Source organism: Physella acuta, unplaced genomic scaffold (assembly GCF_028476545.2).
Source record: "Physella acuta isolate Inbredline_101_S28 unplaced genomic scaffold, ASM2847654v3 ptg000856l, whole genome shotgun sequence".
Taxonomy (NCBI): Eukaryota; Metazoa; Mollusca; class Gastropoda; family Physidae; genus Physella; species Physella acuta.
This window is the reverse complement of record NW_026732373.1, coordinates 7,501-30,906: the sequence shown is the minus strand read 5'-3', so window position 1 is coordinate 30,906 and position 23,406 is coordinate 7,501. Positions and strand designations below refer to the sequence as shown.

Below are 23,406 nucleotides of genomic sequence, written 5' to 3'. Positions count from 1 at the left end.
CCTTCCCCCCCTCCCACACACACACACACACACACAAATATCAACACCACACACACACAGGTCTAGCTGGCCTTTACTCACTCCTATGTTGTGACGAACTTGAAAATAGCGGTGTTTACAAAACTCTAAGGTCACAATCTTTTTTTTTTTTTAGAATCGGGGAATTTCCGTTTGGTAGAGCTACTCACGCTAATACTTGTTGACGTCATTCTTGAAAGGTTTCTCCCATTTCAAGCGTTACCCGCCCACCTTTTAAAATTACAAAAAAAAAAAACTCTACAAAATTAGATTTGTTTACATTTTAAAGAAGTTAACAACCCTTTAATAAGGTTAACTACAGAAACAATATGTAAATCTTTAATTAACTTGAATCAGACATGAAAGTATATTACTGATGACACCACGTCTAAACTACCTGAGTCCATCCACTAACTGCCGCGTATCAAGATTAGACCTCAACATCGTGGAGGATAGTTATTGTTGTTTCATAACCACACCTGTTTGAATTGGTCTATTTCTTCATTCCTAACTCTGTGAATTGGTCTATTCCTCCACACTTAACCCCGTGAATTGGTCTATTACTCCATTCCTAAATGTATGAATTGGTCTATTTCTTCCAACATAGCTCTGTGAATTGGTCTATTTTTTTCACACCTAACTATGTGAATTGGTCTATTTTTTCACACCTAACTATGTGAATTGGTCTATTTCTTATTTCCTAACTCTGTGAATTGGTCTATTTCTCCCAACATAACTCTGTGAATTGGTCTATTTCTTATTTCCTAACTCTGTGAATTGGTCTATTTCTCCCAACATAACTCTGTGAATTGGTCTATTTCTCCAAACATAACTCTGTGAATTGGTCTATATCTCCCAACATAACTCAGTGCATTGTTCTATCTCTCCCAACATAACTCTGTGAATTGGTCTATTTCTCCAAACCTAAAGGTTTCAATTGGTCTACTTCTCTAGACCTAGATTTTCTGCATTGGTTTGTTTCTTCTGCCCATCCAATCCTGTCATTGATCTCTTTCCCCACTTCCGTTTCCGTGACCCTTCTCCCAATTAGTCTTCTCAACACCATATGTGTATCCAGTTACCATTTTATCTCCTAATGTGTCTGTGTATGTTACACACCAACACAACCCAAAGTAAACATGTCAGAGCGAGGCTGCAGCACACATACACATCACGTGTTGTTGGACGGTACCATACACTACTTACACTGTCTGAAATCTATCACAACTAACATGTATTGAGGACGTAGCGCAATGATCTATTACCATCCCATGATGGACGGCAGGCACTGGTGTGTGTGTGGTACAGTGTTTCTTCCAGACATCTCTTCGGGGGGGGGGGGGGGGGGGGGTAGGGCCGGAGAGAGTCTACCGCATCCGAACGAAATGAAATTTATATAGAAAATATATACTTTTAATCGTGTCGTCGCGCCCCCCCCCCCGGGAGAAAAAAAGTCTGAAAGAAACACTGGTGGTACACAGCTGTAAATATACAGCACACCAAACACTTCAGACCAATCCTGCTCATACGACGTCAGAGTATAACCGGTCATTTCGCTAATACTGTAATCAATAACTCTGGAGCCTAAATAACTATCGCACGAGATGGCTGTAGGAAGATCTATCGGGGTGGTTGTTGACTGAGCCTGGCCTTAAGTCAGGCCATACATGAGTTACCTCGTTTGTATTTCTATTTGTATCTGGCTATGTCATACCTACATGAGTTACCTCGCTTGTATTTTTATTTGAATCTGGCCAAAAGTCAGACCTTCATGAGTTATTTCGCTTGTATTTTTATTTGAATCTGGCCAAAGTCGTACCTACATGAGTTATTTGGCTTGTATTTCTATTTGAATCTGGCCAAAGTCCGAACATACATGAGTTATTTGGCTTGTATTAATTCTATTTGTATCTGGCTATGTTCGACCTACATGAGTTAGGGGTTGTCCATGGGTGGGGGGGGGTGTTCAGATGGTGTGACGTCAGACATTTGCATTATATAAAAGCAATGTTAGAAGCTACTTTATTAGCATTGCATATTGTCCTTGATTTTACTGGACGTCTATGCCGTGCACACTATTCACAATACCAGTACGGCAAGCACAACATTTGTCAAGTTTTTGTCAACAAAATTTAAAACACCTCACATACTAACACAAGATCCATTCTCTAGCTACTACATCTATGCCAAAAAACAACAACGTGTACACAACCTTTCAACATTAAGTTGTAAACAGCTTTCAAGTTCTTGGTCTTTCTCTCCCCCCCCCCCCCCCCCCCGTTTTTCATCGTCGCTCCTTACATATCGATTACCTCCCCTCGATGTAAACCAAGAAGATCAACTGGTTCCATTTCTAGAATGTTCAGTTACCCCCCCCCCCCCCCACCTGATGTGGACTAAGAAGATCAACCTATTCAACGGTCTACTAGAATGCCCCCCCCCCTTACACACTCAACGAACCCGCCTACAGAAGACAACTGGTGAGCAGGTGGTCAGTCCCCACCCATAGTTTTTTGTCTTGTTGAACAATAAAGGAATCAACATTTCCCAGACATACTAACAATTAGTTCTATAAATAGAGCCTAGCTGACCTACTTGGGTGTAGCTCTAAGATGGCCCCCGCGGCTAGTAGACGAACTACATCAATTTGTCAACACTCGATATGGGAAGTGGTTTTTTTTAATACCTTTATCAATTTGTCAACACTCGATATGGGAAGTGGGTTTTTTAAATACCTTTATCAATTTGTCAACACTCGATATGGGAAGTGGTTTTTTTTAATACCTTTATCAATTTGTCAACACTCGATATGGGAAGTGGGTTTTTTAAATACCTTTATCAATTTGTCAACACTCGATATGGGAAGTGGTTTTTTTTAATACCTTTATCAATTTGTCAACACTCGATATGGGAAGTGGTTTTTTTAAATACCTTTATCAATTTTTCAACAGTCGATATGGGAAGTGGTTTTTTAATACCATTATCAATTTTTCAACAGTCGATATGAGAGTTCGTTTATCAATTTTTCAACAGTTGATATGAAAGTTGGTTTATCAATTTTTCAACAGTCGATATGAGAGTTGGTTTATCTATTTTTCAACAGTCGATGTGAAAATTGGTTTATCAATTTTTCAACAGTTGATGTGAGAGTTGGTTTATCAATTTTTCAACAGTTGATATGAAAGTTGGTTTATTAATTTTTCAACAGTTGATATGAAAGTTGGTTTATTAATTTTTCAACAGTTGATGTGAGAGTTCGTTTATCAATTTTTCAACAGTCGATGTGAAAGTTGGTTTATCAATTTTTCAACAGTTGATATGAAAGTTGGTTTATTAATTTTTCAACAGTTGATATGAAAGTTGGTTTATCAATTTTTCAACAGTCGATATGGGTATTGGTTTTTTAATACCTTTATCAAATTTTCAACAGTTGATATGAAAGTTGGTTTATTAATTTTTCAACAGTTGATATGAAAGTTGGTTTATTAATTTTTCAACAGTTGATATGAAAGTTGGTTTATCAATTTTTCAACAGTCGATGTGAGAGTTGGTTTATCAATTTTTCAACAGTCGATGCGAGCTTTGGTTTTCTGATACATTTGAAATTTAATTAGAAATGTTTCCTTTCAAGTTGGACGCAAACTGTCTGAAAATAGATGCCTTCTGGCCGTCGTCATGACAACCCGAGATTGGCTTTTTTTTTAGTCTTACATTTAGTCCTTTAATTTCATTTAACACACACACCATTGTCTGAACTCAAATTAAATTTGTTACAATCTGTGGTTAGCTTTCTGTTTTTTTTTTCTCTTTGAATAAAAAATATTAACGTGTAGAACTAAAACTGTAGTACGTGGTTTTAAAAGAGAGGTATTTATATAAACGTGGGCATGTTTACAACACATGGGCGATTGTGTATGCGTGCAGTAACACACGTTATGCCTGTTTGTAGTCGGAAAACTATTGATTAAAAATGTTCTAATCTTTTGAAGATGGAGTTGATAAACTGCGCATGACAATGACATATTTCGTGTTTTCCAACCCCGAACTTTGCTCTGTCAATGCTCTTTTTTTTTTTTTTACACCGCGCATTGATACATTTGCTGGGGGCTGTCAGCTAAGCCGACACGTGCCGCAAGAAATCATGCGCGCTACATTCAAGGGAAGTGGGGAGCCCACTTCTAACCGGATATTGGCTCATTTAACATAAATGTATGCACACATTAACACACGGTACTTAAATAAACCCAAAAGTAAACGTGTCGCACCAGTTAATGACGTTTACAATAATTAGCTGGCTGTTTGACGGCATTGACCTTCATCCACCATGACGGCCCACCTCTCTTGGTTGTCAGAGGCGTGGAACAAATGCTCGTCAAATGTGGCACAGCCCCGCCCCTAGATGGACTTTTTGTAAACAATCTAACATTAAATAAACAAATGACTCAATAACATAGTTTTTCATATCATTTTGTAATTATGGTGGTAATTAACTTAATTATTAAAGTACATTTTTTAACATTTTGAAATGGAGTTTTAAGCGCGGGAACCCATACAGCCATTGGTTAAAATAGATCACATGGTTGATGCGAAAATATCTGTGAAATGAATGCAATCTAAAACCAATGTGTCAAACAATAAACAGTTTTTTCGCTCATTATATCTATTCATGTATCTCCCATCTAGTTATCTGGGGCTGATAATCTACGTATTCGTGTGTACACTCATTAAAATATTATATCTACAGCTTATGTCCCTTTACATACAATCTTTATTTTTAAAATTATTTCCTAATAAATAATATACATTTCTAAATTAAAACAAATATTTAATAACAATTTTAAATATATAATAATGCTCCACTATTTAAATAACTATAAAGAAAATCGCCACCCTTAGCTTTAATGTTGTGGACCTACATATAAAGAATGTTTCAGCTTCCCCCAACAATATCGAAATGGCTGACTTAAACTTGAATGAATGTTTCCTGTCGCTAATTACCGAGTACTTTTATCTTGTAGGTAGAAGTACAATCAAGTCAGTCTGTATTGGTGTTTACAGCTACTTCTTTTCCCTCCAGGTTAATTGCGTCTTTAATTATTTAAAATTGTTTACTTTTGACGACATCAGTGATCAACACCAGTCACCAACTCCAGCTCACCGTAAATACCTGTCAACAGGTACCACCCCGTAACACCCACCCATACAGGTAACACCCACCCCTAAGGTAACACCACCTCCTAAAGGTAACACCCACCCCTACAGGTAACACCCACCCTACAGGTACCACCACCTATCACCCACCCCTGCAGGTACCACCACCCTGCAGGTACCACCACCCTACACGTAACACCCACCCCTACAGGTACCGCCATCCTACAGGCAACACTCACCCGTATAGATAACACCCACCCCTACAGGTAACACCCACTCCTACAGGTAACACCCACTCCTACAGGTAACACCCACCCCTACAGGTAACACCCACCCCTACAGGTAACACCCACACCTTTATGTACCACCCACCCCATCGCGGCTGTTTTTCACCCCCCCCCCCTTCCAACCCCAACCAAACACCTAGTTAGGTCACTCCAACTTTTATATTTTATACCACGTGATTTCCCCCACCCCCACGGGTGTTCAACTCCCACACACATTTTTAATCATCCGTTCCCCGGGCTCCTTTTATCCCAATTAAAAAATAATCTGTTGTGATTAGCTATTTGTGTCACTTCGATTTCTTCACAAGACTCATTGGGTTTGTTTTTCTAGGCGACAAATTGATGGTTCACCGTGTAAACTGGTCGGTAGAATGGAAACTCCTGGGTGGGATATATAATCTATCTATCTATCTATCTATCTATCTATCTATCTATCTATCTATCTATCTATCTATCTATCTATCTATCTATCTATCTATCTATCTATCTATCTATCTATCTATCTATCTATCTATCTATCTATCTATCTATCTATCTATCTATCTATCTATCTATCTATCTATCTATCTATCTATCTATCTATCTATCTATCTATCTATCTATCTATCTATCTATCTATCTATCTATCTATCTATCTATCTATCTATCTATCTATCTATCTATCTATCTATCTACTAATCTAACTATCTATCTATCTATCTATCTATCTACTAATCTAACTATCTATCCATCTATCTATGTGTGTATTTATCAATGATTATTATTATGACCAACTGCTATGAGACCCAGGGCTATCACTGACCCACAGACCGAGGGCTATCACTGACCCACAGACCCAGGGCTATCACTGACCCACAGACCGAGGGCTATCACTGACCCACTGACCCGGTGCTATCACTGACCCACAGACCGAGGGCTATCACTGACCCACAGACCCGGTGCTATCACTGACCCACAGACCCAGGGCTATCACTGACCCACAGACCGAGGGCTATCACTGACCCACAGACCGAGGGCTATCACTGACCCACAGACCCAGGGCTATCACTGACCCACAGACCCAGGGCTACCACTGACCTAGGGCTATCACTGACCCACAGACCCAGGCTATCACTGACCCATAGACCCAGGGCTATCACTGACCCACAGACCCAGGGCTATCACTGACCCATAGACTCGGTGCTATCACTGACCCACAGACCGAGGGCTATCACTGACCCACAGACCCGGTGCTATCACTGACCCACAGACCCAGGCTATCACTGACCCACAGACCCAGGGCTATCACTGACCCACAGACCCAGGCTATCACTGACCCACAGACCCAGGGCTATCACTGACCCACAGACCCAGGGCTATCACTGACCCGGTGCTATCACTGACCCACAGACCCAGGGCTATCACTGACCCACAGACCCAGGGCTATCACTGACCCACAGACCCAGGGCTATCACTGACCCGGTGCTATCACTGACCCACAAACCCAGGGCTATCACTGACCCATAGACCCGGTGCTATCACTGACCCACAGACCCGGTGCTATCACTGACCCACAGACCCGGTGCTATCACTGACCCACAGACCCAGGCTATCACTGACCCATAGACCTAGGGCTATCACTGACCCACAGACCCAGGGCTATCACTGACCCACAGACCCGGTGCTATCACTGACCCACAGACCCAGGGCTATCACTGACCCACAGACCCAGGGCTATCACTGACCCACAGACCCAGGGCTATCACAGACCCAGGGCTATCACTGACCCAGGCTATCACTGACCCATAGACCTAGGGCTATCACTGACCCACAGACCCAGGGCTATCACTGACCCACAGACCCAGGGCTATCACTGACCCACAGACCCAGGGCTATCACTGACCCACAGACCCAGGGCTATCACTGACCCGGTGCTATCACTGACCCACAGACCCAGGGCTATCACTGACCCGGTGCTATCACTGACCCACAGACCCAGGGCTATCACTGACCCGGTGCTATCACTGACCCACAGACCCAGGGCTATCACTGACCCACAGACCCAGGGCTATCACTGACCCGGTGCTATCACTGACCCACAGACCCAGGGCTATCACTGACCCGGTGCTATCACTGACCCACAGACCCAGGCTATCACTGACCCATAGACCTAGGGCTATCACTGACCCACAGACCCAGGGCTATCACTGACCCACAGACCCGGTGCTATCACTGACCCACAGACCCGGTGCTATCACTGACCCACAGACCCGGTGCTATCACTGACCCACAGACCCAGGGCTATCACTGACCCATAGACCCAGGGCTACCACTGACCTAGGGCTATCACTGACCCACAGACCCGGTGCTATCACTGACCCACAGACCCAGGGCTATCACTGACCCACAGACCCAGGGCTATCACTGACCCATAGACCCGGTGCTATCACTGACCCACAGACCCAGGGCTATCACTGACCCATAGACCTAGGGCTATCACTGACCCACAGACCCAGGGCTATCACTGACCCACAGACCCAGGCTATCACTGACCCACAGACCCAGGCTATCACTGACCCATAGACCTAGGGCTATCACTGACCCACAGACCCAGGGCTATCACTGACCCACAGACCCAGGGCTATCACTGACCCACAGACCCAGGCTATCACTGACCCACAGACCCAGGGTATCACTGACCCACAGACCCAGGCTATCACTGACCCACAGACCCAGGGCTATCACTGACCCATAGACCCAGGGCTACCACTGACCTAGGGCTATCACTGACCCACAGACCCAGGGCTATCACTGACCCAGGGCTATCACTGACCCACAGACCCAGGGCTATCACTGACCCATAGACCCAGGGCTATCACTGACCCACAGACCCGGTGCTATCACAGACCCGGTGCTATCACTGACCCAGGGCTACCACTGACCCACAGACCCGGTGCTATCACTGACCCACAGACCCAGGGCTACCACTGACCCACAGACCCGGTGCTATCACAGACCCGGTGCTATCACTGACCCAGGGCTACCACTGACCCACAGACCCGGTGCTATCACTGACCCACAGACCCAGGGCTATCACTGACCCACAGACCCGGTGCTATCACTGACCCACAGACCCGGTGCTATCACAGACCCGGTGCTATCACTGACCCACAGACCCAAAGCTATCACTGACCCACAGACCCGGTGCTATCACTGACCCACAGACCCAGGGCTATCACTGACCCACAGACCCGGTGCTACCACTGACCCACATACCCGGTGCTATCACTGACCCGGTGCTATCACTGACCCAGGGCTATCACTGACCCACAGACCCAGGGCTATCACTGACCCGGTGCTATCACTGACCCACAGACCCAGGGCTATCACTGACCCACAGACCCAGGGCTATCACAGACCCGGTGCTATCACTGACCCACAGACCCAGGGCTATCACTGACCCACAGACCCAGGCTATCACTGACCCACAGACCCAGGCTATCACTGACCCACAGACCCAGGGCTATCACTGACCCACAGACCCAGGGCTATCACTGACCCACAGACCCAGGGCTATCACTGACCCACAGACCCAGGGCTATCACAGACCCAGGGCTATCACTGACCCATAGACCTAGGGCTATCACTGACCCACAGACCCAGGGCTATCACTGACCCACAGACCCAGGCTATCACTGACCCACAGACCCAGGCTATCACTGACCCACAGACCCAGGGCTATCACTGACCCACAGACCCAGGGCTATCACTGACCCATAGACCCAGGGCTACCACTGACCTAGGGCTATCACTGACCCACAGACCCAGGGCTATCACTGACCCACAGACCCAGGGCTATCACTGACCCACAGACCCAGGGCTATCACTGACCCATAGACCCGGTGCTATCACTGACCCACAGACCCAGGGCTATCACTGACCCATAGACCTAGGGCTATCACTGACCCACAGACCCAGGGCTATCACTGACCCACAGACCCAGGCTATCACTGACCCACAGACCCAGGGCTATCACTGACCCACAGACCCAGGGCTATCACTGACCCACAGACCCAGGGCTATCACTGACCCATAGACCCAGGGCTACCACTGACCTAGGGCTATCACTGACCCACAGACCCAGGGCTATCACTGACCCAGGGCTATCACTGACCCACAGACCCAGGGCTATCACTGACCCACAGACCCAGGGCTATCACTGACCCATAGACCCAGGGCTACCACTGACCCACAGACCCGGTGCTATCACAGACCCGGTGCTATCACTGACCCAGGGCTATCACTGACCCACATACCCAGGGCTATCACTGACCCACAGACCCGGTGCTATCACTGACCCACAGACCCGGTGCTATCACTGACCCAGGGCTATCACTGACCCACAGACCCAGGGCTATCACTGACCCACAGACCCGGTGCTACCACTGACCCACATACCCGGTGCTATCACTGACCCGGTGCTATCACTGACCCAGGGCTATCACTGACCCACAGACCCAGGGCTATCACTGACCCATAGACCCAGGGCTATCACTGACCCACAGACCCGGTGCTATCACTGACCCACAGACCCGATGCTATCACTGACCCACAGACCCAGGCTATCACTGACCCATATACCCGGTGCTATCACTGACCCACATACCCGGTGCTATCACTGACCCGGTGCTATCACTGACCCAGGGCTATCACTGACCCATATACCCGGTGCTATCACTGACCCACATACCCGGTGCTATCACTGACCCGGTGCTATCACTGACCCAGGGCTATCACTGACCCATAGACCCGGTGCTATCACTGACCCAGGGCTATCACTGACCCAGGGCTATCACTGACCCAGGGCTATCACTGACCCACAGACCCAGGGCTATCACTGACCCACAGACCCGGTGCTATCACTGACCCACAGACCCAGGGCTATCACTGACCCACAGACCCAGGGCTATCACTGACCCACAGACCCGGTGCTATCACTGACCCACAGACCCAGGCTATCACTGACCCACAGACCCAGGGCTATCACTGACCCACAGACCCAGGGCTATCACTGACCCACAGACCCAGGGCTATCACTGACCCACAGACCCGGTGCTATCACTGACCCACAGACCCAGGGCTATCACTGACCCATAGACCTAGGGCTATCACTGACCCACAGACCCACAGACCCGGTGCTATCACTGACCCACAGACCCAGGCTATCACTGACCCACAGACCCAGGGCTATCACTGACCCACAGACCCAGGGCTATCACTGACCCACAGACCCAGGGCTATCACTGACCCACAGACCCGGTGCTATCACTGACCCACAGACCCAGGGCTATCACTGACCCATAGACCTAGGGCTATCACTGACCCACAGACCCACAGACCCGGTGCTATCACTGACCCACAGACCCAGGCTATCACTGACCCACAGACCCAGGGCTATCACAGACCCGGTGCTATCACTGACCCACAGACCCAGGGCTATCACTGACCCATAGACCTAGGGCTATCACTGACCCACAGACCCACAGACCCGGTGCTATCACTGACCCACAGACCCGGTGCTATCACTGACCCACAGACCCAGGGCTATCACTGACCCATAGACCCAGGCTATCACTGACCCATAGACCCGGTGCTATCACTGACCCACAGACCCAGGGCTATCACTGACCCATAGACCTAGGGCTATCACTGACCTAGGGCTATCACTGACCCGGTGCTATCACTGACCCACAGACCCAGGGCTATCACTGACCCACAGACCCAGGGCTATCACTGACCCACAGACCCAGGGCTATCACTGACCCGGTGCTATCACTGACCCACAGACCCAGGGCTATCACTGACCCGGTGCTATCACAGACCCACAGACCCAGGGCTATCACTGACCCGGTGCTATCACTGACCCACAGACCCAGGCTATCACTGACCCATAGACCTAGGGCTATCACTGACCCACAGACCCAGGCTATCACTGACCCACAGACCCAGGGCTATCACTGACCCATAGACCCAGGGCTATCACAGACCCACAGACCCAGGGCTATCACTGACCCGGTGCTATCACTGACCCACAGACCCAGGGCTATCACTGACCCATAGACCCGGTGCTATCACTGACCCACAGACCCAGGGCTATCACTGACCCATAGACCCGGTGCTATCACTGACCCACAGACCCGGTGCTATCACTGACCCATAGACCCGGTGCTATCACTGACCTGCCATTGTTAAACCCAAACGACCAACGGAAACCAGATACGACTGGAGCTTAGACCTATCTTATAGCGCTAATGTCTGTCTATTTCTGGCTCAGTAATATGTCTACTCTCTGGGAATTTTTGGCGGATAAAAATAATTTAGTTATGTAACGCTTTATCTACATTATGGTATAGTGTTGTGTTTGTTTAATGGAGGCCAACTGAACCTGTTTTATACATTTTCAGAAATAAACATAACTATAACATGTAGATTGATAGTTCTCTTTATCTGGGTACCACGTAAGCCGCGGTTTTAAATTTATGCATGCTTCCATTTTTAACTAGTTACCCTGACGTTCCGTGGGGCAGGTGAAGTAGTGTTGACCTGTTTCTGTGACCTCGGCGAATGAAGGGATAGTGTGATCAGTACTACGTCCAACCACCTTTACTTTCCCTAACGTGACGTGAGTCAAGTACCCATTGGGGATGGGTGGACTCATGGACGACCCGGGATTCGAACTTAGGAACAGTCGTCAACTCTACCATCCGACCAAACCGTGTGTGTGTATGTATGTGTGTATGTATGTATGTGTGTTTGTGCGTGTGTAAATTTATGTATTAATTTATATATAAATATATACATTTGTGACTTAGAATAGCCTCTCCATCCGATGTTTTGTTCCTATGTTTGTTTATGTATTTAAAATCTTGTGTTAATTGAACACTGAGTTAACGCCCTTTGTCTTGTAGACACCACCGATGTTCATGACCTTAAGGTCATCTCATTCAGTCATCTCCCAATAAATTGTCTTCAGAATTCAAATCCGGCTGATTGCTAGAGCCAATTTCATTATACAGGAACTCAAGTCACGAAATCGTCTCCTTTGACGTCATCGTTTGACCGCGCATGCGTAAAATTTAAGTTTGAATCAAAATACGGTTTAAAAATAATCTCGAAAACAAGTGACTGCAGTAGCGAGGTAAAAGATCCAGTGTTGTAGATTGGTGTGGGGGATGGTGCGTGGACAGCGATGCTATCGACTCTATGACGAATGGTTTAAAATAAACAGTTTCACTGCTTGCCCATGCCACATGGATAGAAAAAACCGACGGGTCACTTTGTGGTGTGGAGTCGCTTCGTATTGTTTCGTATACGCCATGGGCTACAAGAAGCTGCTCTGTGATTGCCATAGCAACTCGCGCCTTGGATACGGTAAGTGTTAGGTAGGGGAATTATGGGATTTTTAAAACAAAAAGTTGCTTTAAATTCATGCTTAAGTAGTGGTTTCCTCTAGATAGCACGCTGGGTAGGGGTGAGAGAGAAAGAGAGAAATTTTTAGAGATCATTAGTGCCGGGGATAAATGAATTAAAATAATATATATATATATATATATATATATATATATATATATATATATATATATATATATATATATATATATATATATATATATAATTTAGGTAGACAATACATATTTTGACCAGTGTCCGTCCCGCCTCCCCCCCCCCCCCCGGAAATTGTAAACTCTTCCCGAAAAAGATAAATGTCTGAAAGAAACTATGTAAGATAGATAGTAAAATATGCATGTAGTAGCTAGGTACTGTTGACTTTTCTATCTTGTTTTGATTTAGGGGGTGAGTGTTTTGTTTTGCCATATATAAGCTAGTCGCTGCCTACGTTGATATGGTTTTTTAGCGGTTGTTGACGTTATAGGGCCTGTAAGTCTCGGTCTCTCCCACTTCAAATTCGGAATCTCGTTGGCCAGGGAGAGATGCGAAAACGAGAAGTTGGTGACCTACTTTTTAAAACTTACAACTCCTATAAGGTATTATGTTTTGTTTTTTTCTCTGGGTTTTTGTTAGTTTTTCCACAAATTAAACTTTTAGCTGCTGACGTATGCGTTTTGTGAGATTTTACTTTTTTTTCGGTACATCAAGTCCGTGGCCAATAACGGTGTTAACACCAACATCTGATTAGCCAATGGGGACACACGTGTATGAAATAAAGATACGTCACCATGGCGGTACCGTCTTGTGAGGGGAGGGGTGTAATTGTAAATTTAAGGGTGGGATGAGGACGTGTGCAGTGTTTCTTTCATACTTTTTTCTCCGAGTAGGGTGCGGGAGACGCTGGTAAAAGTATGTTTTCTATATAAATTCTATTTCGTTTGAGAGAGAGAGAGAGAGAGGGGGGGGGGTGGTGCAACCTGGAAGAGATGTCTGCAAGAAACACTGAACGTGTGTAAGGAGATTACGGCAACACTGCCGATACACATTACTGCCTGCAAGCTTTGTTGTCAGACCTCGTCCTCCCTCAGCTGGGATATGTTTTGGCTCGCTGCCCCTCTGGGGTTAAGACAAGCATGTATTTGTAAAGGCGTTAGTAGTATGTATAAAGTACCATTTTAACCGTGGCACAGGTGAAGTAGAGTTCACCTGTTCCCGTGACCTCGGCATGTGAAGGGATAGTATGGTCAGCACTATACCCAACCGCCTTAATTTTCCCTTACGTGAGTTAGGTACCCATCAGAGCAGGGTAGAGACCCTCTACTGACACGAATTCAGGATTCGAACCTCGAGGCTCTTGGGGTAGCTGTCGTATGCTCTACCATCCGACCACGCCGTCACACAAGCGTGCTAACAACCTATAAATAGTACTTAGGAGAGTGTCACGTGGTACATTAAGGTCCAATTATTTGCTCAAAATCTTTTAGTCTAGTCTACGAGCACCGTCTCTCTATTCACACCTTTAATAGGTTCTAGAACACATTTTATAGTATACTGGATGAAGGGCAGTGGCGTAGAGAACACAACATAGCGATCTAAGGGCGCCATCTTGATCGTTTACGTTTTCGTATAAACCAAATGCACCAATTTTTCACATGGTTACGCCAGTAATCGCTCTTACACAGGAACATAGGTGTATCTTAAATGTGTACATAGAGAACCCCCTCCCACACATACAGACATACACTTTTGCCATTGTTTATCGCATCCTTGAAAAGTACCCCCACACACACACACATTGACCAATGTTTATCATCTCCTTGTAAAGTACCCCCATCCCCACCCATACATTTACCAATGTTTATCATCTTGTAAAGTACCCCCACCCATACATTTACCAATGTTTATCATATCCTTGTAAAGTACCCCCCCCCCCCAATACCCGCCCCACCCCCCAGATACCCATTGACCAATAGATTACATAATTCTAGCCACCAGAGAACTTTACCACCAAACACCTCCCCCGGCGCCGCGTACCACCAAAGCCCAGGCTCACCTTGAACAATCCGTATTGATCACCCCAGATTAGGGTGGAATTTTCTTGAAGGAAGGCTTGACATTTTGCTGAGGTTTTTCTAGGTCGTCGTGTCGATGTTGTCGCCGGGCTGTGCCTCGTTACATCACAGGCACGTGCGTTGTGCAACATTGGATCACGTGCTCAATATTTGCTGCACTTTGTGAGCAATAAACTTTTATTAAAGATCGTGGTTGGTAAAGATAATGTAAACATTTAGATCGTTCTTAACTCAAGTCATTTTTTTCCGTAAATGGTAAAAAAAAAACACAAAAAAACAAAAAACTACAAGGTCGCGAAATTACTAGGGCACCATACAAAAAGGGCACAGTACACAAAGGGCACCCTGCTAAAAGGGCACCCTGCTAAAAGGGTACCAGCCATACTAGAAAGGCTTTATTTAACAAGGGACGCAATACAACCAAGCAATACCACAAGGGGGCAACACGAAATGGTGTAAAGTGTAAAGCAATATGGACGTAACACAACATGCGTGCTAGTAAACTTAGCAGTTTAATAAAGTCGCGGTTAGATAATAATATATGCTCTCCAACCATCCCGTTATATCGTTAAAACATATGAAGAAATATATAAAAATAACTTCAAACAGTGTCCACATAAGGTGTATATTTGAATATGCCCATCCTTAATACGTCGCTCGAATTTTAAAAAGCTATTTGCATACTGCTATCATCATTATCGGGGCTTAAAAAACGAAGTTATTTCCCTAGATTCAACTGCTCATCCTATCTTCTCCCCCCCCCCCCCCCCCCCCCCGCAGCCTGTCTTGTCACAAAACTGCTAGCGTGGCAAATCTTTGTTTTGATGTCTTTCAAGTTCAAGGTCGTTCCGATAACTCCGTGATGTTCCGACCATTATCCTGATCAATCGTGTTTTCCAGGCAAGTGCGCCGTCGTATGGACAGTCGTGTCGTCTGCCATTATCTAGAATAACCTTGACCTTGGGATCTCGTGGACGGAGCAGGCTTGGTACGCGCTATCAGCTGAGTCATTCCTGGCATTTCTTACATGCTTGCTGTAGATATTTTAAACATATCTGGCCTGAAATCCTCACGACAAATGTACCAAAAACAACACAGAAGTTCGTGCTTTGAAAATGTCCAACACCAACATAAACATTGAGTTTCGACCACATGTCTTCGTCAGAAAAATCAGATGTCAAAATCTCATTCTTCAATCTTAGTTTGGTGAAAACCCTAGATCCGATGAAAATATCAACGTTTTACTTTTAAAGAAAACTCATATTTTTGTATTATGGGTTGTCCTAGACTATGACATTGTATGATAACTTATCCCATGGCTGAAGGAAATCTCTAATGGCGAAAGGTCAGGAAACGTACCCAATATAATCGCAAGTCACGAAACTACTTCAACATGTTACCTTTGACAGTGAGAAGTAAAATAACACTAATATGTTACCTTTGACAGTAAGAAATAAACAAAACAACATCAAAATGTTACCTTTAACAGTAAGAAATAAACAAAATAACTCCAATATGTTACTAATGAAGTTTACGAAACATAACTTCGATGCTAGGGAATAACCGCTTTGATTTGTTGGGTTTTCCGTCATGTTTTCATCTTGTAGCTGTTAGTTTTGATGTTCGTCTCTTGGCTCTTCCTAAGGAGGGAGATAAGGGCACATCAGGTATCGCAACACCGTCTTCTTCGTGACGTCACACCCCATCACACACCCCATCACACACCCCATCACACACCATCACACACGCCATCACACACCCCATCACACACCATCACACACCCCATCACACACCCCCATCACACACCCCATCACACACCCCATCACACATCCCCATCACACACCATCACACACCCCCATCACACACCATCACACACCCCATCACACACCCCTTCACACACCCCATCACACACCCCATCCCACACACCATCACACCCCCATCACACCCCCATCACACACCCCATCACACACCCCTTCACACCCCCCATCCCACACACCATCACACCCCCATCACACACCCCATCACACACCCCTTCACACCCCCCATCACACACCCCTTCACACCCCCATCACACACCCCATCCCACACACCATCACACACCCCTTCACACCCCCCATCACACACACCATCACACACCCCTTCACACCCCCCATCACACACCCCTTCACACCCCCATCACACACCCCATCCCACACACCATCACACACCCCATCACACACCCCTTCACACACCCCATCACACACCCCTTCACACCCCCATCACACACCCCATCCCACACCCCCATCACACCCCCATCACACCCCCATCACACACCCCGTCACACCCCCCATCACACACCCCTTCACACCCCCATCACACACCCCATCCCACACACCATCACACCCCCATCACACCCCCATCACACACCCCATCACACACCCCTTCACACCCCCCATCACACACCCCATCACACACCCCATCCCACACACCATCACACACCCCATCACACACCCCATCACACACCCCATCACACACCCCATCACACACCCCATCACACACCCCATCACACACCCCATCACACCCCATCACACCCCCATCATACACCCCAACTCACACCCCAGTGTACGTCCCGTTTAGCCTTGTTTAAAATATTCAGAGCAAATTTGTACCTGTACACTAGTGCATCAAGAAATGCATTGTCATCTGGTGTCAACCCGACGGTATGGACGTCTGTGTTGATATGGTTGAATGACGTCATCAGGTCAATGTCAGCTATTATCATACACGACCTGATATGGTCGCTTTTGTTTAGATACTAGTTTAGTAGGGGGTCGGGATATATAGATCGTACTGTTTTGTATTAGTGGAGTCAGGTCATTAAAGGCCTACTAGTTAGTCAGGGGGTCGGAATACAGATCTTACTGTTTCCATTATTGGGGTCAGAAGATATCATTGGCCTCAGGGGGTCGGAATATAGATCGTATTTTCATTTGTGGGGTCAACACATTCTAGTTCATTTATTTAAGACATTATTTTTTAAAAATCAATGTTAACGTTCTTTGACAAAATTATGTTGAGATGTTCGTGTGACGATGCGTGACTTAAGTGTTGGCTCATGTAGAGAGCAAATTTTTTATTTTATTTAAGGAGTTGAATAGATAAAAAACTGAACATAGAGGACAGCCAATAGAAAATCGGCATTGAACTTCTTTAACGACACGTGCGAGTCACGTGACTGATAACGGAAAAAAGACGGGCATGACCTGAATAAATTAATATATTTCTTTAAAACCCATCATTTAATGTATGATTGTTTTTTTTATCTGTAGTTTTTTTTGCATGTCATCCGTCTAACATTTTAAAACAAGAACAAAACAAAAATGAGTTCCGTCCCAACGTGACTTCCTCAACATTGTCGTCGGCGAGGTGTGACCTAATTTAAGACACTCCTCCAGCTCTACTCAGTAGAAGGGAAAAAATAATTTCAAACCTAATAATACATAATTAGTTTAAATACCAAGACCATATCCGTCAAATTACTTCACATACTTTCCCATTCACGGGGCCAAAATAAGAGAAGATAACTCACTCAACTGGAGAGAAAATAACTTTCTTGGTTGATAGGAAGATTTTTAGAAGTACTAACTAGCAAGGTTATTTTTACCCTCGGAAATTCAATAAGTCGCTAAACAAAACAAAAGATATGGCTTCTATTTAATTAATAAAAAAAAAGAAATGTGAATCTTTTTTTTTTCCTTCCTCGCCTGTCGTCACCTTGAAAATTTGGTTATCTCGGCATTTTGAGATTTCGATCAGATATTGATAGCTATTTAACGCAGGGATCTTCTGCTGGAGACAGCGATTATCTGCCGCTGCTGGTTCGTCAGTTGATATACGGGTGGTGTAGCGTGGTGCACTGTTCTTGTGTATACAGTTTGTATACTGTACACGGATGTTATATGCCACTTAGTTTGTAGACAAGTCTACTGATTTTGTGTTTGTGAATACAGTTTGTACGCTGGTACACTGAACGTATATGCTACATTGTAGACTTGTCTACTGATAGTCTTTGTGTACAAAAAGTTTATCAAGTGTTCACAACATTGTGTTTATTTTAAAATCTAGTGGGGTCCTGTATTTTTAATGAAGAAAACTGAACATAAAAGTGTTATTACATTTTTGTCTATGATCATTTTTCTTGGAAAAACTGGGAGTTCTATTGACAAGGTAAGACTCGTGAAAGTTATCAACTATTTTCAATGTTATTTTTTTTAAACCTAGTGTCTCCAATCATCCTTTGGTTTCTGAACTCTATGTAACTTTATCTCACCATGTTAACTGCAGGCGCTTGTTGATTGCGTGAGATATACCTAACTGTTATTCGACTTTATTTAACTTTTGTTTTTACATTTCTATTTGACCCTTATGCACTATTAAGGATGCAACCCCACTACTTCCCATTTTGGAAAAAAAAAAAATGCGGACGAATCCATCCATCCATGGGCTAGCATTTCCTGTTGTCCACTCACACCCCTCCCCGTGTCATTCATTCCGTGTCTCCCCTCTAATTCCACTTGACCGCTTGCTTATGTCTTGACAGCGTGGAAGAACTACCTCCATCTACACACCTCCTAGAAGTCTCTTTGTCAGAAATTATTTGAAACTTTCTCTTCAACATATTTAGTTCACGCTTTACAGTGTTAACAAAATTCAGATGGGAAAAATTCTTAAAGTTGACGACTCTTCATTAGCAGTAGTAATTAGATTGAATAAAACTTGGGATGAGTCTCACGGTTTTCTTAAGGATTTATACGATGTATAAGTAATTTAAATTTAAAAAAAAAAAGGAGCGGCAGAAAGTAAATATCGGCCTAATGAAATTAAAAATCATAACGGTTTTTCCCCGCTCACGCTAATCAGCCGCCCCGATATAGAAACAAGCTGTCCTTTAATGTAAGTTAGAAGATGTTTCGCGGGATTCTTTCAGGCTCGTTTTAGAGCTAGTACTCATCAGGGGCGTAGGCAGGGTTTTGTCATCAAGGGAAGGGTAGCTAGTTTATATAGGCATATATATATATATATATATATATATATATATATATATATATATATATATATATATATATATATATATATAAACATATAAATATATAGATGTATATGTCGAAATCTGTCATAGAAATACCAGGTCATAGATGGAAATTTGTCATCACAGGATCTTGTTCAACGATCTTTTTTTAAATATCTTCATCGGCACGTGGACGCCGATAAAAATGACTGTTGTTTAACATAACATTAACTTTGTATTTCTTTTTTAAATGGAACTTTGGCTTATACTTATAGTACAATTCTTTGGTCAACTGTAGCAAACTCTGTTCTATTGTACCAATCTCTATCAGATTATACCAATCTTTGTTCGGCTATTCCAAATTTTGACCGATTGTTTGAATCTTCGATCGATTGTATGAATTTTTGGTCGGCTATTCCAATCTTTGATCGATTGTATGAATATTTGGTCGGCTATTCCAATCTTTGATCGATTTTATGAATCTTTGGTCGGCTATTCCAATCTTTGATCGATTGTATGAATCTTTGGTCGGCTATTCCAATCTTTGATCGATTGTATGAATCTTTGGTCGGCTATTCCAATCTTTGATCGGCTGTATGATTCTTTGTTTGGCTATTCCAATCTTTGATCGATTGTATGAATCTTTGATCGGCTCTACTATTTTTAACTACAATTAGTTTAACTCTAACCAAAATTGGCACTTATTTCAACTTTATATAATTAAGTTGGTGTGTAGGTAAAGATTTAATGACGTGTATATCTCCACTTATTCCCTTGTGTTAAAATAGGATTTAGTGACTTGTGTATATTTCCATGTATACCCTGTGTTAACACTAAGATTTAATGACGTGTGATCTAATGACGTGTGATCTTATGACGTGTGGTTTAATGACGTTTTATTTAACGACGTGTGTAACTCTAAGATTTAATGACGTGTGATCTAATGACGTGTGATCTAATGACGTGTGATCTAATGACGTGTGATCTAATGACGTGTGATCTAATGACGTGTGATCTAATGACGTGTGATCTAATGACGTGTGGTTTAATGACGTTTTATTTAACGACGTGTGTAACTCTAAGATTTAATGACGTGTGATCTAATGACGTGTAATCTAATGACGTGTGATCTAATGACGTGTAATCTAATGACGTGTGATCTAATGACGTGTGATCTAATGACTCCACTTATTCCCCGAACACTTCCACAGAGGTTCTGGAGGAGATGATTGATGCCCTGTTGAATGAAGACAAGAGAACCCTTGATGTCAGAAGACGCATGTCCCTGGAAAATGTGAGTACTCACCCCTAATCTACCCTGCTCCACCCACAATCCCATCCGGTTGTCACATTTGATTTCTTTTCAAGTTATTTTTAGATACATGTTAACACATTTTCCAGCACTTTTTTTTTATTATTAACCTCATTTTTATTTAAGTTTTTAAAATATCAAATGACAGTGACCTTACAATTTTTGCTCTGGCCGTTTGGTCGTCTGTTCAAAAGTTGTTTGTCACAGACTGGAATTGTCACAACAAAGCCATACATCTTTTATGTGTTTTTCATTTTTTTTTTTTTTTCTGTTGGAAACATCCAAAATATTAGCACACATTCTCTCTCCTTCCCTCCTTCATGTTAGAAATAAAAAACTGACTTGATGTTTATTGTAGGAACTCTAGTTCATCATAGTTACTCTAAATGTTTTAACAGAAGGTGAAGTAGATCAAGTAAATCCCAATATTTCAAGTGATTGTGAAATCTCCCTCCCCCATGCCCCGGGTTGGAAATCTACAAGGTTTAACAATAGTTGATAATAGAGCATCAAATGTGTCAATCTCTAATTTGTAAACAGGACATTCGTTTACCTGACCTCTAACAGAACACAACAACAGTTGACCTTACCTCTAAAAGAACACAACAATACTCAACCTTACCTCTAAAAGAACACAACAATACTCAACCTTACCTCTAAAAGAACACAACAATACTCAACCTTACCTCTAAAAGAACACAACAATACTTGATCTTACCTCTAAAAGAACACAACAATACTCAACCTTACCTCTAAAAGAACACAACAATACTTGATCTTACCTCTAAAAGAACACAACAATACTTGACCTTACCTCTAAAAGAACACAACAATGACCTCACCTAAAAGAACACAACAAGACGTAAACTTGAACCAGCCGGCATCGCACGTGTCTTGGAGCGCCTCCAGGAATTACATCATGTTGTGAGTGGCTCAGGTTTCCAGCCCCACGCCCTTGCCAGCACTTCTGGCACATGCCGTACTTTCTTGTCTTCCAGAAAATACTTTCAGGGTCTTCAGTCTCCCGCGGTGTTGCTTTATTTAAAGTCGATCTTTTGTTTTTAAAGTTTAAATAACAACATGGTCATGTGACCATAGGAGTATAAAAAGGCTTGCAACACTTGTCACGTCAGATTTGTTTGTTTTTTGAGATTCAATGGGAAATTACTCCAAGCTCAATGGTCGTAGTTGTGTGCATCACAAAATGGAAGACGATAATTTTACTTTAAAAGTTAGAAACTGATGGGGTTTTTTTTTAGTTTTTTTGTGTAGAAAATTCAAACTTTTAAAAATAATTTCACCTTTATATCATGTTTACATTGTCAGAGTTAAGTTTTCCAAACAAGTGGCATTAAATCTTGCTTTGACTGATGCTGTGTTGTATTTTTCCTGCAGGATCTAGTGCCCTTGCTGAAGGTGTGCAATGATGAGGAAATATTTGGTAAAGCTGTCAGGTAAGACAATCTTAATTTGGCTAAGTTAATGAGTGCATTTAAAGATAGGTGTGCTGGGTCCTAAAAGAAATATCATATGAAATCCCTGTTGTGAAATATACAGAAGTTTTAAAATGTTGATATCACTATGGGTCTCTTTGTTGTTGTAGAAGAGAATATTTGGATCCATTAGAAGTTCAAAGCATGTTACCATTCATTATGATTAGCTGAATTTGCCAAGTTAGGATTAGCTGACCTAGTTGACCTTAAGCTTAACCTGTTGACCAACACTACACAGAAGCAAATACATTAGAAATAGATAATGACTTAGATCATTTATGCTTTAGGCTGATGGCAAATTTGACGCAGCCATTTGACATGTGCATCCAGCCGTCCTATGTGATTAATGAGCTGTACAGGAATGAGGTCAACAACCTAATCAGCAGCACCAAGCACCAGTGTACTGACCTGGACTTTCTCAAGTCTTTGAGCACCAACATGAAGGAAATATTACACAAAGTTAGTCGGCATTCAAACGCACTGTTAAATGGCTGATTCTGCATATATACAAATACATAGACACATATATACATATATACTCATATATATGTATACTAGCCGTCCCGGCCAGGCCCTGCTCTGGCTTCTGTGAAAAACC

At 43.7% G+C, this 23,406-nt stretch overlaps 1 protein-coding gene across 1 annotated transcript in view; it reads left to right on the top strand.

The window, feature by feature from the left end:
* Nucleotides 1-23,406, top strand: part of LOC131952171 (protein timeless) — a gene marked incomplete at its 3' end in the record, with an annotated part of 36,188 nt that overhangs the window by 7,762 nt on the left and 5,020 nt on the right. The window contains exons 4-6 of the mRNA XM_059314725.1: nucleotides 21,215-21,297; nucleotides 22,711-22,769; nucleotides 23,096-23,267. Coding sequence (XP_059170708.1) covers nucleotides 21,215-21,297; nucleotides 22,711-22,769; nucleotides 23,096-23,267 — 314 coding nt within the window. The remainder of the gene's footprint in view (nucleotides 1-21,214; nucleotides 21,298-22,710; nucleotides 22,770-23,095; nucleotides 23,268-23,406) is intronic.